This window comes from Podarcis liolepis (genome assembly GCF_965112155.1).
Source record: "Podarcis liolepis genome assembly, chromosome: 9".
Lineage (NCBI taxonomy): Eukaryota > Metazoa > Chordata > Lepidosauria > Squamata > Lacertidae > Podarcis > Podarcis liolepis.
Window position 1 is genome coordinate 54,330,822 of NC_139564.1, and position 17,969 is coordinate 54,348,790.

The following is a 17,969-nucleotide window of genomic DNA, read 5'->3' on the forward strand; positions in this document are numbered from 1 at the left end:
CTCTCATCTCAAGAACAATCCCTCCTCTCTTCCCTTCTTGGCATTAAACGTGCTTTTAGTTTTCCGTGCCGGCAGTGTTCTCTCCAAACTCTGGTTTTCGATTCTCCTCTATCTCCACTTCTTTACATTAACCATTGTTTAGCTAGACATGGCTAATCATGTTCTCTCAGAGTGATGGTTTGCAGACCATGGTTTCAAATTGTGGTTTTAGGGATACCATAGGAAAGGGAAGGGAAAACAGAAAAGAGTGTGTATTGTTTCTTAAGACTGTTTTCTGGTTTGCAAACTACTGAGTAAATCTTGACTAGCCCTATAAATGTAAAAAAAAGGTTCAACATTCATAAATATATACTACTGCAAATTGGGTAGCTAATGTGGTGCCTTTTAGGTGTTGCTAGATTACAATTGTAGTCAACTCTAGCCATTGGACATGCTGGCAGGGGATGAAGGGAGCTGTATTCCACAGCTTCTGGAAGGGGATTGCGTTAGCTATCCCTGCCTTGAATCAACTGTATATCTCATTCATTTTCAATGGACAAGTTTTCCTGAGCTTAGACTAAATACTTTACAAGATATAAGGCCTTCAAAATTCAGAAAACATTATTCCTCTCCTCCTACATATTTGGCAGAAATGTAGTGGACTACTACTAGGTTACTTAAAGCAAACAACCACCTAACCTAGTTCTGCTGTCAGAATAAGATCCTAGCAAACATGCCAATCTCTGCATATACAATATAACTCTATAAACATTTGAATCACATTCCCCTCTCTCAAAGAATTCTGGGCACTGTAGTTTGTCAAGTGTTGCTGGGAATTGTAACTTTGTGAGGGCTAAACTACAGTGCCCAGAATTCTTTGAGATAAATGTGTGAGTTTAACAGATATGGGACGCGGGTGGCGCTGTGGGTTAAACCACAGAGCCTAGGACTTGCTGATCAGAAGGTCGCGCTTCGAATCCCCACGACAAGATGAGCTCCCGTTGCTCGGTCCCAGCTCCTGCCCACCTAGCAGTTCAAAAGCACATCAAAGTGCAAGTAGATAAATAGGTACCACTCCGGCGGGAAGGTAAAAGGCGTTTCAGTGCGCTGCTCTGGTTCGCCAGAAGCGGCTTAGTCATTGCTGGCAACATGACCCAGAAGCTGTACGCCGGCTCCTTCGGCCAATAAAGCGGGATGAGCACCGCAACCCCAGAGTCGGTCATGACTGGACCTAATGGTCAGGGGTCCCCTTTACCCTTTAACAGATATAGTGTGTAGGCAGATTAAAAGTCTCAGAAGTGGTATGGTGCACAGCGTTCAACTAAATTCAGGTAGGTGGCCATGTTGGTCTGATGCAGTCGAAATAAATTAAAAAATTGTGCAGTAGCACCTTAGAGACGTAAGTTTATTTTGGGTATAAGCTTTCGTGTGCATGCACACTTCTTCAGATACACTGAAACAGAAGTCACCAAGAGTAGACCAATTGAAATGAGTGGACCTAACTTAGAAGAAGAAGAAGAAGAAGAAGAAGAAGAAGAAGAAGAAGAAGAAGAAGAAGAGTTTAGATTTGATATCCCGCCTTTCACTCCCCTTCAGGAGTCTCAAAGCGGCTAACATTCTCCTTTCCCTTCCTCCCCCACAACAAACACTCTGTGAGGTGAGTGGGGCTGAGAGACTTCAAAGAAGTGTGACTGGCCCAAGGTCACCCAGCCGCTGCATGTGGAGGAGCGGAGACATGAACCCAGTTCCGCAGATTACGAGACTACCGCTCTTAACCACTACACCACACTGGCTCTCAGTGGTAGTCACGTTTTCTTAATTTCAGCGGGTCTATTCGGAGTACATCTTAGCTGAATACCACCCTACTGTGTGTTCTCCGCCGGCAAGACTTGCATGGTCTAAAAGGTTTTTGTAGGTTGCAGCTGTCTCTCTCCCCTGTGCAGCGGCCTTGCTTCTTCTGACTGACAGGGTTTTAGAATAAACGTGTAAATTAAGGAAGGATTACTTGGTGCACTTGTATCATAGCCAGTTTCAGAGTGCACACAGCCCATATACACATATTTAGTGTTCATTATCACCTTTGTATCCCAGGCTTCAAGCAAGGACTGGATTATATCATTTTAACTTCAGTCTTGTGGTTCTCAAACTTTTTTTCCTCTGGGCCACAGCTTTCAGAATAAAAATTTGCTCGCACCATGCCATTTTTTTAAAAAAATATTGAAATACTTTGGGGTGAGGGGAGAAACAACTAGCAGTGTTTGATTTATAACATAGAACTGCTGTATTATATGGTCATGGGACATTCAGAAAGTATAAAACAATGCAGATACATAAGAACATGAAAAATATAATGATAAACAAGCTTCTTGCACATGTACCTTAAGTATATATGTAAGCTCGATGAGAGGCGTGAGCTTGTTTTTGCTAGGTAATCTCATTTATATTAGGTCTAATTTGAGACAAACAAACACTCATCTTCGCATGAACACAAGGAAGCCTTTCTGTTTTCTGATCTTTCATATTGAATCTTCCTGCCACGTTTGCCCTGCTTTCCTGCCACGCCAGGGTGGTGTGACACAGCCTTTGAGACCCACTGGTCTAAGACATAGCGAGTACCCCAACATTATTAGAAATCTACATGGGTGATTGGATTTTTGAATATTACTGCTAGCCCAAGTCCTAGAATCTCTTCCTCGTCGTCCTCTTCCTCTTCTTCTTGCTTTTCTTCCTCTGCTGATGACATCATCAAATATAGTGAAAGGGATGTAATGAAACATCGATCCAAACATGGACCAGTGCTAGCAAGCGTGGGCAGAGATATCCTCCCATACCATTGCATTTTTCAACTTTCAACTTCCAAAAATGACGGGTGCTAAAAAGTTGTAACATGACTGGGGACTTCAAAATACATTTTGGTTAAATTAAAACAATTTAGTTTTGCTTGGTAAGTAAAATGTGTGTAAAATTGCATAGAAATCATTAAAAATGCTTGCCAAGTACTTACAGGTTTTTTTATATCAATATAATTTTTATTATTTAGCAGTATCTGACATTTTCAGAAGGTAAAATTATTTGGTTTCCCAAAAGCAGTTTATGTGCTTCTTCATCAAACGTAGACTTACCAAGCTAAATGTTGTCCATTCACAAAAATAAAAGCAGATTTGAATTCCTCACGCTCAAAAACATGTTTTTAAGACCCCTCGCTGAAGAAATTGGCAAAAATTAAAGTTTCACCCTCTGAAATGACACTCCCTACTCTCACAGCCTCATTCTGGGAGCAATTTTTTAAAAAAAAAATTACAGGGACTGGCTTGATTCACTCCACTGTTTTTAATTATCCCCAATATCAGGAAAAAAGCAACAATGAGGCTAATGGCTATGTATCGCTCACTGCTTCAGCTGCAACAAATTAATTATTGAACATTTCATTAAGCTGTTTTGCATAGTTCCATCCTCTTGTCAATAATCAGCCATAAAGCGCTTTAAATCTCTAATTTCATTAGTTTATTAAGTGCTATTGAGCTACCAGCAAGGCAGATTCCAAGCACGGTTGAAGAGAGCTTAAAGAAGTTACTTTCCTACTTTTGCATCTCCGTAGTCGTCACTTCAGCACCATTGAGTCAATTTGCGTTGCTTTTATTGCCAGTTTCCTTCTCCCTCCTAATTACTAGAGGCAAATAAATATTTAAGATTACACGGTGGCAATATGTACGTTCTCACCATCGCACTCTGGAGAGGAATTTGTCACCCCCAGGCCCAGAGCTATGCACTGCGGGGCTGACAACTTCAGTTAGAAAACTGGATGTGCCATTGCCACTCCAGTTTGCAGCACACAGAGAGGCACATGAGTTGGTGCAGAAGGTTGCACCAGAAGCTTCTGCTACTCTCGTGTGACAGCTAGGAGCAACCAGTGGAGAGGGTGGGTGGAGTGGACCTGGCCTCCTGGCAGGGCCATCACCACTGCAGAGCATTTCAAGGTGGTGGTAAGGGGTGGACGATGCAGCCGAGCCAATCCAATGCTCCCATCAAGCCACCCCAATCTTGCCAGCTCCCTTGCACCCACACCATCTCAGTATGTGGCAGTGACGTCACTGCTAGGAGACCAGGTTTGTGGTGCTGCCCCTCTGGCAAATAGCTACTCTATCTGCCCAATGTGGAAATGTTCAGGCAGGGTTACACCTGACGCTGGACCCACTGGATGTGAAGTTGCATGTCTTGTTTAGCAGATGCCATCTTGGGATAGAGTCATTATATATGTCTCTCTCCAGCTAGCCTTCTTTTGCCCATGCTCAGAATCCGTCCACCCACCCTTGGGTGACAGCATAGGATTTTTTAAATTTTTTATTTTTTGGTCTGCCAAATATGTTGGCACTGGAGGAATTACCGGTAAGTTTTTTTGCTTCTTCTGCACTGTTAACCCAGCTTAGACTTTTGGCAGCATTGGTACGGGATGCTGATTAATTAGAACAGAGGGACGACTTTTTTGCAATGGGTACAATTGCTAACAGCAACATTATCCTGCTTATCAATAAATAAGAGATGCTAATATTATTTTACTCGCTTAGGGGTGTTAACAGAACCACACAATTCCTGTGCTTAAAATATTTATTTACCCAAAGTGGTTGACAAAGGATTAAAATGGCTTTTATGGCTCGGCAAGTGGGTGCAAAACTATGGAAGATTAAAACAATTAGCTGGTTTTGTTTAATAAAGTTGTAGACCTGGTTTAACCCACTGATGAGTGTCTGGTCCCCTTATGCCGTTCGTGCTCGCATCACGTATAGAAGCAGTGGCCAAGCCTTTTAAGTAGCTCAGAAATGAGCAGAGTTCACCCCAGCGTTCTCTGAGTCAACACAAGAGCAACTGGAGATACTGGCCAAAGTCTCTTGAGCTTGGTTGGGCTTGGAAACTGATTTCAGGGGCATATAAAAGCCCACCTCAAAGAGAGGTGACCTTTACAATTCCAGCCGAACTCATTTCAACAAATCCTGAACTCATTTCATCCTCCAGTTGTTTACATACCCAGGAACGAATCAAGAGACTGAAAATGAATTGAGTAATCTTAAACAAAACTCCCTTGGCTCATCTTTTTCACCCCAGGACCAACAAATCTGAAAGGGGAGGCTCTTCAATAAGTAATTTTAATGAGGCATTTAAAAATGTATTCTAAACTTTGGAAGACTTTTCATCCTGAAAATACATCCAGTTCTGTAATTATTTGAAATCCATATTTGCTGCCAAAAGCCCAATGAATAAACAGTTGAAATGGTTTCTTGGGAATATATTTGCAGAACTCCCATTAACTTTGGTGACAGTTCCACAAACAGGAGAGCCAAACAGAACTTGGCCCTCAGTCCTTATGCAGATAGGTACATTTATTATGTATCAAGTATGGCTGCAGCTGCTTTTGGGTAGAATGGTATCTGAAAGTGGACTGTGTTGCAGTCAGTGACTTGTTCAGTTGTACCTGGATCCTGGTGGTAGGAATGGAGGACATAAAACTAATTTTAAAACAGGCACACACCGTGTGTGTGAAATACAGCAGACCTCAACATAGTAGTTAAACATGCAGTTCCGGCAGCCTCCTTCAATCCATATATATTCTGTCTTAATTGACTTGGCATCTCAGATGTCTGTGTGCATGTTATCTTACCAAGGCTAGTTGCAAATGAAAAAGAAGTAGTGAAGGGAGTACCTAGGTTTTGAGTTTGTTTAGTCCCATAGATGAAAACAGGTCTCACGTCAGTTTCAACCCAAGTACCCTGGCATAACTGAATCAAGGAGTCATAGCCTCAAGGCGTGTCTGCATCAGCTTTTCATTGGAACTAAGGAGCAAACTGGATTAGATGCTATGCATGCAATTAGCAATTTTTAAAAGGTAATTAGGAGGGTGGGTAGCATGACCCAGGTTGGGATCCTGCAGGAGAGGGTGGCTTTAATCTGTTGTAATCTCAGGGGGTGTGGCGCAAAATATACATTAGGGGGCTTAGTTTGGTCAGAATCGGGTATACACTTCCAGAGTTAACACTAAATACATTACTTCTGGTAAATTAGCCAGGGCCGTTAAAATATGTGTCCCAGCCTTTTTAGACTCATCTGCCTATGCCCTATCTGAAACCAAAGGGGTGCATTGGTTGCCAGATGTGAATTCCCCCCCCCAGCTCTCCTACCCCACTAAGGTTAGTATCTACAAAATGCCCTCTGCTGCAGAATGCAGTAATCACTTTGGTACCGGGTTGAGTAGGCAAAGAGGCAACCTTTTAGGTATCCTGGACCCAAGCTGCCTAGTACACCAGTGCATCCTGAATTTAGCCCAGTAGCTCATTGGCATTTAGGAGGCACTGGCTGAAGTTCCCAAACCGTTGTCAAGGGCAGGCAGTTTTAGATGTCGCTCTGTAAAGTTGTGTTCCCAACCCAGCATAAGATCAGGCTGCAAAATCCAGTGAGCAGTCAAGTATCTTAGGCATGATGGGGGCTGTGAGGAACAGTATTCATGAATGCTTGGGAGTTGAATAAATAAGAGAGCTCTTCTCTTGCCTGAAGCTGTTTTCCCCCCTGACGCTCCCTCTGACCAGGATGTGCATGACCGGCGAGTTCGGCACTCAGTTGAGTCATGTTGCGAATCCAGCCTGGCGATTTTGCAAAAGGGTTGGTTGGTTTGCTATTTTGACTGAAGTGTTGCATGCAAATACAGAGGGGAAGAAGGATTTTCAGTTCCTGTAACATAATACACACAGAAGCTAAGGCCCCTCCATGCATAATCTCAAGACGTATAAATCATCCAATTGTTTAGAAGTTATACTTGGTAAAGAGCTGATCTGTTGCGTCTCGACTATAGTTTTAAAAATACGTTTTTGAATTTGTAACCTCCATGGAGGCAAGAACACTTCCCTTGAGTGTGTGCTTGGCATGCATTGGCTCAGACAGATTGGCTTATGGATGAATTCATGGCTGAGAGTTGTGCTGGAGATCTCCTGGCCCATAGCGGATGCCATTAGTCTGCTACAGCATTTGAGCAGGCTGCTCAATCCCCTCAATCCTTCAAGCGCTTCTGCTGCCTCTTCCTCCTTTGTCTGTCCATAAGACTCCATTAACCTTCCTTCAGCAGTGCAGTGGGTTATCTCAGGCACAGGCAGTAGTTTTCCCCCACTGAGGATGGGACTATGTTGGAGGGCCTTCTCTCTTTGGAACCGACAGAAACAGAGATTCTGGGGCCTGTAGTCCCAGTCTCTTGCCCAGTGAAGATGTTCCAACAGGGCCCAGGAAGAATCTCAACTGCTACCTTAACCTTCCCTCTGGCGCCAGTAAGATTCTCAGCTTTTGAGAGGGAAAGGGAGGCAGTAGCAAAGGGCACTTTGCAAGCATCCTCTGGGCTTTTGGCGAGTATTTGAATTGAACGCTCTCAAAAACCCGGGGCTTTTGCAAGCGTTTCTCTGAGTGCTCCCAAAGTCGAAGTCTTTGTTTTGTGCTTGAGGATTTGGAATGAGTGGTACTGTCAAAATTGCATTGGCCTCAGTTCCTGCTAGAGCTGTCCAGGTCCTCCATTAAGTAAATCCTTACAGGATGTTTTGGAAAAGTTTTGTCAAAAGTCTTTTCCTTGGTGTACCTGTTCTTCGGATGCCTTTTCAAAGACAGCTAGAACAAATGTCTGTAAATCCTATTTATTGCTGCTGTCTTCCCCATGGGCTCTGATAATAATCTTTTAGATGCAGCAGTGCTGCGATTTCTTAAATGTAATAAAAGAAAGTGTCATGTCTTGGAAAAGGAAGCAGAAGGCCACAAACCTTAATCGGCGGAGAAACTTACGTTAGGTATGTAACAGCATAGCAAGCCCGTAATCTTCACTTGACTTCATGGGATGCCTCTTTGTAAAAAGCAGTTGAGCAGTTGCCCTGAAATCTCTAGTCATGCTAAATACTGGACATAATTAGTAGTCTCAAGCATCAGCCTTTTTCCCAACACCTCAGTTTCGAGTAGAAACAAGAGGTCATCTTGAGACCAATATGAACCTGCTGGAAGACTATACAGTGGTATCTTGATTCTCGAACTTAATCCGCTCCAGGAGTCTGTTTGACTCCTGAAACGGTTTGAAAGCCACGTCAGACATTTGGCGTCCAAAAAATGTTTGCAAACCGGAACTCTTACTTCTGGTTTTGCGGCGTGCGGGAGCCAATTTGTTCGGGAGCCAAGCCATTCGAGAGCCAAGGTACCACTGTATAGGTTTATGAATATCAGTGGTATTTTTTCTACTTCCTGTTTTAAGTTCTTTACATTCCTGTTGAGATTGACTTGGTTGTTCCCCCCCCTTCTTTTTTTGCAAGATTTCTTTGTAACATATCGGCGGCAGGGGGGTGGATCTTGCAGAGAAGCAGCACCCATAGTTTCAGGACACAAAGCGACCATAGAACACCTAGTTCTGTCCTTCGAGTGCTGTTGACTAGCAAGACTTGCTGGGGTAAACACTGCAAAATGCTTTGATGCCTGGGGAAAACGATGGGCGTTTCCAAAGATGAATATTATGTTTCTTTTTGCACAGCCAACACAGGTTTACTCAGAAGTAACACTGTGTTCAGTAGGGCTTACTTGTAGGGGAAGCATTCGTCGCTGCCTTCGGGGCAGATGCTTAATTTATTGACAGATGTTTTCAACATATTTCTAGTATTTGGGCCAAAGTATGAATGCACAGTCATAAGGAGATTTAAGGAATGACTATATATCTGTCCGTTTTATTTTCAGCCAAACCGGAAATTGTTGCTTCAGACCGGCTTAGCAATGGCATGCTTCACTGTGTTGCTGCTGGGTACCCTGCCCCGAAAATAGACTGGTATTTTTGCACAGCAGCTGAGCAAAGGTGAGTGAGCCAAATAATTTCCACCCTGCGTTTTGTCTTTGGGTTAGATCTTCAGCGCAATAAATTAATATGCTCAGAAACAAATGTTCAGATGAGTGGCGTGTTTATATGGGTAGAAGGGCAAGGGCGATACAAATGATAGCATTTTTCTAATAAAACGAAATAAAGAAATGCTGTGCCTGTGCGTCATGTGCTCTACAGCTCTGAATCAGCCACTGGAGAGTCGCTTGAAAAGTGAGGAATGGCTTTGATGGCTTGGTTTCCCAACCTTGCCTACCCGCAGTGCCTAACAGAGGCTGTCAGCCAGTTGTGTTGCCACAAAAGTGTCATTGAAATTCTACTCAGTATTGATCCAGGGTAGATTCCAGTGTATAGTTAGCAGAGTAACAACTTGAACACATTGCAGGATTCCCAAAAAATAGACCAGAGGCCATTGTATTTCATCCAGCAGAGCTTTACTGCTACTGAAGGCAAATGAGCATAATGGTCACAAATCCAATACCTTCAGGATTGGCACAGTCCATAAGAAATCCAGTTGCAGCGGACTTACTTTAAACATACAATAACTTGTAATAAGTCTAAACCTTAACACTAAGCATACCATGTACCATAGCTGGCAGCTTTTCCCTTTTCTTGTGATGAATCCTATTTTGAATAAGGGAATTTCCCTTTAAAAAAGGGAAACGTTGACAGCTATGGCATGTACAGAACACCACACCTGAAGGAAAAGAGATAGAAAGAGAAAGTGAAACCCAGACTCCTTATAGCCTTACTTTTATAGTCAGCATGACCTTGACAGAGAACCAGCTTAAGCCAGCTCTACTCAGCTTCTCTGAAAGAATAACCCAGACATCATGAACCTGCTACTTGTTTCTTTCACATACAGAAACTTCCAGAACCCTCTTGAAATGGGAAAGATCTCTACATATCAGATCAATACTTTGTTCACTAAGAAATGCAGACTGACCAAAAGTCCCTTTCTCCATAGGGCTGTTCAGGTGGAAACATACGTAGGAGCTATTCAGATGAACCTTCCTACACACATCCTCAGCAAAACCCACCCCTGCTAGCAGAAGCCAGCCATGCCCTTCCAGTAGTCGTGCATACACAAATACAACTCTTTGCAATTGTTTTTATTTAATAATATAATTTATAATGAATTTCCTTTTTTTTTTACAAATTAACTTCAAATGGAACAGTTACATCATTTCATATATTGACTTCCCACCTATGCCTCAACAGTGTTTATGTTCAAAACCTTTTCTACTGCAGTCTTTCAAACTCTTTATGTATTACAAAAATCTGTCTAATACAATTACTTTATCATTTTTCTCCCACTGCTCCCTATCTCGAATCCTGCTCATTTGACTGTATTTTTTCAGTATTTTTTTTTTCTCAAATGCTCCACAAAAGCCCTCCATTCTTCTATAAAAAGTCCATTGTTTCGATATCTTGATATTGCTGTCAGCTTTGCCTTTTCGGCATAGTCCATTATTTTTTTAAGCCATTCCCCCTTCGTTGGAACCTTCTCTTCTTTCTATTTCCGTGCATATAACATTCTAGCTTCTGTTGTCACGTACCTAAATGATTTGGTCATTTTCCTTGGCATGTCCATCCCTATTATCCCTATGAGAAAAGCTTCAGGTCTTTGGGGGATAAACATCATCTTCATTTCATTATATATCATTTCTCAGAAGCCTTTAGCTTATTTTTTTTTACATATCCACCACAACTCTTTGCAATTGGGAGCAGTTCTCAAAGAAAAGCCCTGGACATGCATAGCTGTACACATTTAGGTCCCTTTCACTGCACTTATGGCCCTTGAGAAGCATGGCACATGGATTTGTCAAGAGCAGGGCTATCAGGTCTGGTTCCTCCATGAATATTTGTGGGAAGGTTCACTGGAATAGATCCCATGTTTCCTTTGCCCATCGGTTGGCAACTGAGGGACCAGTCAGCATCTCTCAGCAAACTGGCTTAGGCTAGGAGGACTCCGCATTCTAACACACTCACTATCCTAAGTAGCCTTACTTATGGCAGGACTTTTCTGTGGTTCGCTTCTTGCTCTTTTCTTGAAGGAGTCACTATAATTTATGACTAAACATTAAGGGCCAAACATGGACTTCAGAGGGCTTACACCCACTTGCAGCCGGGCTGTTCTTGGCCCTAATGATTTAACCCCGTAGAATGACAATTACAAAATAGCTCCCGTGTATGGCTATTATCTTTTGGATTTATCATGTAATAACACAATTTTCCAGGACACAGGGTAATTAGATTTTCATTTACACACAGTAGATTATAGGGTAAATGTGTCTTGTAAGCTTGTGGGGGGAAAGAGAATTAACTACAAAGGTAATTACCAAGTTTCTAAGAAGATTGTATGTACTTTCCGTGCAGGTAGAGGATTTGCAAACAAGATTATAAAGCACTTGCTTATTTTGACAGCGTTCTAAAGACATTCTTGCTAGCAGATAATGTGTTTCCTATATGAATCATTTTTCACAAGTTATTCTTTCCTAAGTTTACTTTTGAGGTGTGCATTTTTCATCCACAGCAACAGGCAACATTTCTCAACTCTGCATATATGATCCGTCCTAAAAAGGATTTTAAATTGTGACATTGTAGTAGATAACGAAGAAAGAGCATTCTGCTGGCTGAAAACCACTTTTAGGACGGCCTTAGTTTTCTCTGTATCAGAAGCAGAGGTTCCTGCAGAGAGCCTTCAGGCCCAGCCCAAGACATTTTGCTGCCTACAGCAAGACACAAAACAGCAGCCCGATTTCAATCCATATATAAAGAAGCTGGCTGGACAGTCAGTCAGTTTTTATTGTATATAGCCAGAGGCCTTTGCAATGGACGACAGAGAAGAAAAGGAAACTTTCATCTTAAATCATACACATAACCTGTAGCAGTTTGCAACATGAAAAGAAATTTACAACATTAAGACTTAAGATTGGAGTGCATTCACGTAGGTGGAACAGAACTTCTTGCCTGCAGGTGCAAATCTAGCTACCTGGTGTATAATATATAGATGTTTATCTGCTAGGAGTTCAGTAGTCACTTTTTGCATGAATCAACCTGGAAGCCAATTAAGAATTGGTGCTATAAATTTTCCTCTAGGCGTTGTATGCAGGGGCCAAATAAGCAGGTAGTGTTTGATGTCCTCTACCGGACTGCATCCATGTATACTTTTGCGATCCATATGGGGAATTCCCCAATATCTCCCCTCTAAATATGCCTAGGGCATCTGTCGGAATCTTAGTTCTACAAAGGCCCTGCATAGTTATGGGAAGGTCAGAGTCTCAAGGTAACGGGGCCTTGAGTGAACGGTCTTAATTTGCTCAGAGAGGAGATTTCCGAGAAAATGCTGCCTGCTGCCATCTTGGCTGAAAGTGCAACATGGCACAAAGGAAAAAATAGCCATAGGGAATGCACCACCATTTATGCTACTTTGAAATCTGACATTAAATATATTACCCTTTGGATTATTGTAACGTTTTTAATGAATTGTCATAACAGGCTGTGAGCATTTTGTTGACACGCTTTGTTTTCCTGTTATATGTATTCTGAAAATTAATGAGAAGAGAAATGGGATAAGACCATGAAATCTAAAGTCATACTTTGTGGAAGATGCAAAGTAGGCTTTTAATCAGATTTACATAATTTGGGGCATGTTGTGCTAGAGAAATATGTATATATTTGACGTTAGACGCTATACATGCACTTCAGGCCTCGTGGGTGGGGGAGACAGACAAAAAAATAGAGGAAAACGTTTTTTCGAGAGAGGTTTTGTTTTACCTTTTTGGAAATGCTGGAGAGTATGAGATATTTTCCCTCTTTGAATGGGCAAAGCTTTTTAAGATGAGGTTTTACTCACTCAAAATGTATAGTACATGGGGATTTCCTGGGTGTCAAAAAAGGATATTTATGTATGCCACTACTGCGGCCCATGTTTTGTTAGTCCAAAAATGGAAAACGAGTGAGGTCCCAACTAAAGAAGAATGGCAACTTAAAATGGTGGAATATGCACAGCTTGCAGACCTAACATATAGAATAAGAGAACAAGAAGAACATAAATTTAAGGAAGTTTGGAAAATGTTTATTGAATATATGGGGGGGGGATTGTGTACACCTGAAAACATTCCTTCCAGTAGCACCTTAAAGACCAACTAAGTTAGTTCTTGGTATGAGCTTTCGTGTGCATGCACACTTCTTCAGATACACTGAAACAGAAGTTGCCAGATCCTTCTATATAGTGAGAAGGTGGGGAGGGGTATTACTCAGAAGGGTGGTGGGAATGGGTGGTTGGCAGATAGCTGAGATGAGCCTGTTGACGACTCTTAACGACTGCAATAGGTCTTACAGGAAAAGGCAAGGGGTGAGAAGGTGAGAAATGGCTTAGTCAAGTATAATGAGATATATCAACAGGCTCATCTCAGCTATCTGCCAACCACCCATTCCCACCACCCTTCTGAGTAATACCCCTCCCCACCTTCTCACTATATAGAAGGATCTGGCAACTTCTGTTTCAGTGTATCTGAAGAAGTGTGCATGCACACGAAAGCTCATACCAAGAACTAACTTAGTTGGTCTTTAAGGTGCTACTGGAAGGAATTTTTTTATTTTGACTATGGCAGACCAACACGGCTACCTATCTGTAACTGGAACCTGAAAACGTTGGCAGCATTAAGATAAATTCAACAGTGCAAAGAAGTTTTGTTCGATCTAATCATGGAATACTGAATGGTTTAGTTTATGTAAAATATGCAGGGATTTATGATATGCGAAATGAACCATGGAAAGAGAAGAAGGGAAGTCATTGACATTTTAAGGTTGTTTAAATGAATATTCTAAAGTGTAAAACAAAAAATTAATTAAAATTATATAAAAAAACAAAATGTATAGTACATAGATGTTAATGTTAGACAGTCTAGTACAGCATTAGGGAATGCTAATATAGATATAAACAAGATGCATTTCTTCACCTAAAGCAGCGATGGCCAAACTGGCCCTCCAGCTGTTTTGGGACTACAACGCCCACCATCCCTAGCTAACAGGACCAGTGGTTTGGGAATTGTAGTCCCAAAACAGCTGGAGGGCCAAGTTTGGCCATCACTGACCTAAAGGGTGCTGCTATTTTCCTGGCATCAACATTCTGGATATTTTCTCTCTCGTCCACCAAGTTGGCTCACCCGGGTGAATTGTTTCTTCCAGGTGTTCAGATTCACCAAACATTTCACCAGTAGACGTGAAGACCAATTATAAAGATTCGCCTTTTCCTCCTTTTGGGAAGATAGTTGTTGAAAGCACCGTGGATGCCAGCATGTTCAAGAATGGCACTGTTGCATGTGAAGCTTCCAACGACATTGCCAGGAGTGCTGCTTTTTTCAACTTTGCCATTAAAGGTAACTGGCAGCCCGAGTGATATTTGAAACGGCATACTGTGTTCATGCTGTAATCTCCCTGAGACGGAGAACACACCTTTTGGCTCATACCATAAAGCACTGTGTTCCTTGATGAGTCAAAGGTCTCTTAATGCAAAAATTTATGCCAGGCTTCTTTTGTGTGTGTCTTTCCAGAACAAATAAGCACCCACACCCTTTTCACTCCTTTGTTAATTGGCTTTGGAGTAGCGGCAGGACTGATGTGCATCACAGTCATCATTCTTGTGTACAAATATCTGCAGGTAAGAATTATGCTTGTGGTTATACCACCCACAATCTTTATTTTTTCCTTTACCTCCGTTCACGGTTTTATGCACTCAACATGGCTGTATCTCTCTTCCAGAAACCAAAATATGAGGTTCAGTGGAAAGTAGTTGACGAAATAAATGGAAACAACTATGTTTACATAGATCCCACACAGCTTCCTTATGATGACAAATGGGAGTTTCCGAGAAACCGGCTAAGTTTTGGTTAGTTTACATGTATTTGACCTATAGAACACTGTGTCAGCAGAAGGGCATTGTTCCTGGAAGGGGGTGGGGAATGTAGGACTAGTGCTCCTTTTTTAAAGAAATCCTGTAAGGAGCTTGTGTCCTCTTCAGAGCAAGGTTAGGCAAGTGACCTTCTTTGCATGTAACCATGGCTTGCCAAGAACAAACAAGCGTGTGGAAGGGAAATCACAGTCACTTCACTTCTCCCCTTGTTTTGCTGCTCCTGCACTATCTAAAGCTGAGCTAATAGCACGTCTCCTGCAGATGAACTACAAGTAGAAAACCAAGAGCAAATCTTGGTTACAACTCATGTTTGTTGGGAGCAAGACAAACCAAAAGCCCAGGTTTGGATGTAACACAAACCAAACCATGGCTTAGCTCTGGGTAGCATGGCAACAGCAGGACCAGGGGAAGATTTTATTTTTTAAATTTATTTTTCTACTCCAGGTATTTGTACATTAAGCCATAGTTTGGCTTGTTGTTATGTGCGAACCAGGCCAATATAAAACCAGTTCTCCCTAGCCCACAGACTGGTCCCCAACTAGACTTGCATTGTGTTACACTGCGGCCTGTCACAAGCTGAGGAAAATGGTGCGGAACTTTCCTGGAGGAAAAGCTCTGCATTATTTGTGCCATGTTCTAAGTAACTCTGCTTCCATAATTTGTTGTTCTGCTTACAGTCACCTCCAAATTACGTCACACATACAGCTAAACCCCAGCATGCCTTTTAGATGCCTGTACAGTGGTACCTTGGGTTAAGTACTTAATTATTTCTGGAGGTCCGTTCTTAACCTGAAGCACCACTTTAGCTAATGGGGCCTCCCGCTGCCGCCGTGCTGCTGGAGCATGATTTCTGTTCTCATCCTGAAGCAAAGTTCTTAACCCGAGGTACTATTTCTGGGTTAGCGGAGTCTGTAACCTGAAGCGCATATAACCTGAACTATATGTAACCGAGGTACCACTGTACTTTGTTACTGTTTTTTTACCTGCAACTGTTGTCAAATAGCGAAGACATAGAGACAGGAGAGATGGAGTCAAAGAGGGAAAGGTTAAGTCAGATGTGCGGAACAAAGGGGAGCTGAGGGAAAATAAGGAACTGTAACTTTGGGCCCCAAAATATTAACAATAGTGTTGGACTTTGTGTAACAAATTTGCTGCCCCCCACCCTCTACCTAGATTCATGAAATAATGGAATTGACAGCTACTCAGTGGGACACTATTTGTGGATCTTACAATGGCCTATCCCTGCTTTAAATTTCTTTAAAAAATAGGAATTGGATCAGGTTGCATTGCTAATCTGTTTGGTAGCAGCTCAATGTTTGGTTGTTGTTTTTTAAACACTCTGAAAATCCTTTAGGCAAGACTCTTGGAGCTGGAGCATTTGGGAAAGTGGTTGAAGCCACTGCCTACGGTCTCTTCAAACCTGATGGAGCAATGAGAGTAGCTGTAAAGATGCTCAAACGTAAGTTCCCAGCACCTCCGTTGCAAGTGTTACTTATTTAAAAATATCTCTCTTGCCCTGTCTTCCCAAGGGTTCCGAAAGCGACATACACTCCAAAAGATGAAAACCATACCTCATCGCTACACATTGCCTTCAGCCCCAAATTCCTGCATAAATTGCCAGCTTCAAATACCTGAAGAGCTGCCATGCAGGAAATATTAGGACACTAGTGCTCTGTTGTTCCAGAGGACAGAACTAGAATTGGTGGGTGGAAATTGCAGGGAAGTGGATCTCAGCTAAACGTTAGGAGGCGCTTCCTAATAGTATGACCTGTTTGAGAGTGGAATACAGGCTGCCTTTGGAGATGGTGGGTTCTCCTTTGTCAGAGGCATTAAGCAGAGGCTGGGCAGGCATCTGTCAGGGATGCTACAGCTGCTTCCAACATTGTAGATACTTGATTGAATGCTGGGTTGGTCTAGATGACCTGGAATCCTTTCTGGTTCTGTGATTCTAACTGGTAGAGTGTGAGCCTGGAAGCGCCTCCTTGGGAAGGAAATTCCATAATGAATTTTCAGGAACGCTCCTTCCCCCACACACACCAGTAGCCATTTTCCCAACTTCAGGAGGGAGTTTGAGGTGGGGTTGCCATCCAAGGATCTCCAAAATATGGAGCACATTGTATGACCATAAGAATGTATCCCATTTGTTAGAACACTGTAACGCATCAGATTAAAGAGAGTTTTCCTCCTAGTTATTGTATCCTTTACAAGTAAATGTTCCTAAGATCAGAAACCAGTGTGGCAAGCCTAGTTTTAAGCAGAGCCTTCTTGGAAGACTTGAAAGCACATTGGGCCAGGAAGCAACCTGGAACACCTCGTGGTGTGTTCCTTTGCGACTCCCTTCTCCCTTTTTAAGTCCGCTGAATTTCTCATCTTTCTCTCTCCAGCCAGCGCCCATTTCACTGAGAAGGAAGCCCTGATGTCCGAGCTGAAAGTCCTGAGTTACCTTGGCAACCACATTAACATTGTCAATCTACTCGGAGCCTGTACAGTTGGAGGTACAGTTTTCAACCTGTTGCTCAGTTTGGGGAGGTTTGAGGGGAAAGCTAGTAATGTTCACACAGAGAGAAATGTCCTATTCCGGCATTCCGGCATCTTGTGTGTCGGCAAACAGGTGAGGAGAAGTGGGGAGTGGTCTGTGCCGCCAAGCCCTGCCCCATATGGCAGTTCAGAGCCCTCCATGAATTTGAGGGAGAAGGTGTGAAGCAGAGAACCTCCTCTACCCATGGATAGTCCTCACAGGACAAAACCAGTGCTCCAAATTACACTGGGAGCTTCCCTGCTTCAGGGCATCAGTCTTAAACTTTAAACCAGGCGTTCCCAACTGGTGGATTGTGATCCCCAGGGGGTCCATGGCACCATTCACATAATGAAAACTACCATAGAGATAGCAAAAATTTCAAAAGTTGGGGGTCCATGGCTTGAAAAACAGGAGGTCCACGGGACTTAGCTAATTGGGATCCACTGCTCTACACTGTGTACAGGTGACACATTGGAGGGAGCTTGGTGGAGCAGCCCATCCTTGCTACTCCTCATGTGTTTGCTTACTCTGAAGGAGATCAAATGCTCCATTCTACACACAAGAGGAGGAGGCACCTGCAGGCTCAGGGGGACCCCAAGGTTTGCAGAAGTACACAAAACCCACCAAAGGAAAAACCCACAGGAGGGCAGGAAGCAACGGGCAGTTTGATGACTGAGCAC

The 17,969-nt window shown here is 42.7% G+C and overlaps 1 protein-coding gene across 4 annotated transcripts in view; it reads left to right on the plus strand.

The window, feature by feature from the left end:
- Positions 1 to 17,969, plus strand: part of KIT (KIT proto-oncogene, receptor tyrosine kinase) — a 76,673-nt gene that overhangs the window by 47,522 nt on the left and 11,182 nt on the right. For all 4 annotated transcript variants that reach the window (XR_014515821.1, XR_014515822.1, XM_083459836.1 and 1 more), the window contains 6 exons: positions 8,716 to 8,830; positions 14,048 to 14,238; positions 14,413 to 14,519; positions 14,621 to 14,747; positions 16,126 to 16,230; positions 17,156 to 17,266. Coding sequence is in view for 2 of the 4 variants with exons in the window: in XM_083459836.1 (XP_083315962.1) it covers positions 8,716 to 8,830; positions 14,048 to 14,238; positions 14,413 to 14,519; positions 14,621 to 14,747; positions 16,126 to 16,230; positions 17,156 to 17,266 (756 nt within the window). In the remaining 2 variants the exon portion in view is untranslated. The remainder of the gene's footprint in view (positions 1 to 8,715; positions 8,831 to 14,047; positions 14,239 to 14,412; positions 14,520 to 14,620; positions 14,748 to 16,125; positions 16,231 to 17,155; positions 17,267 to 17,969) is intronic.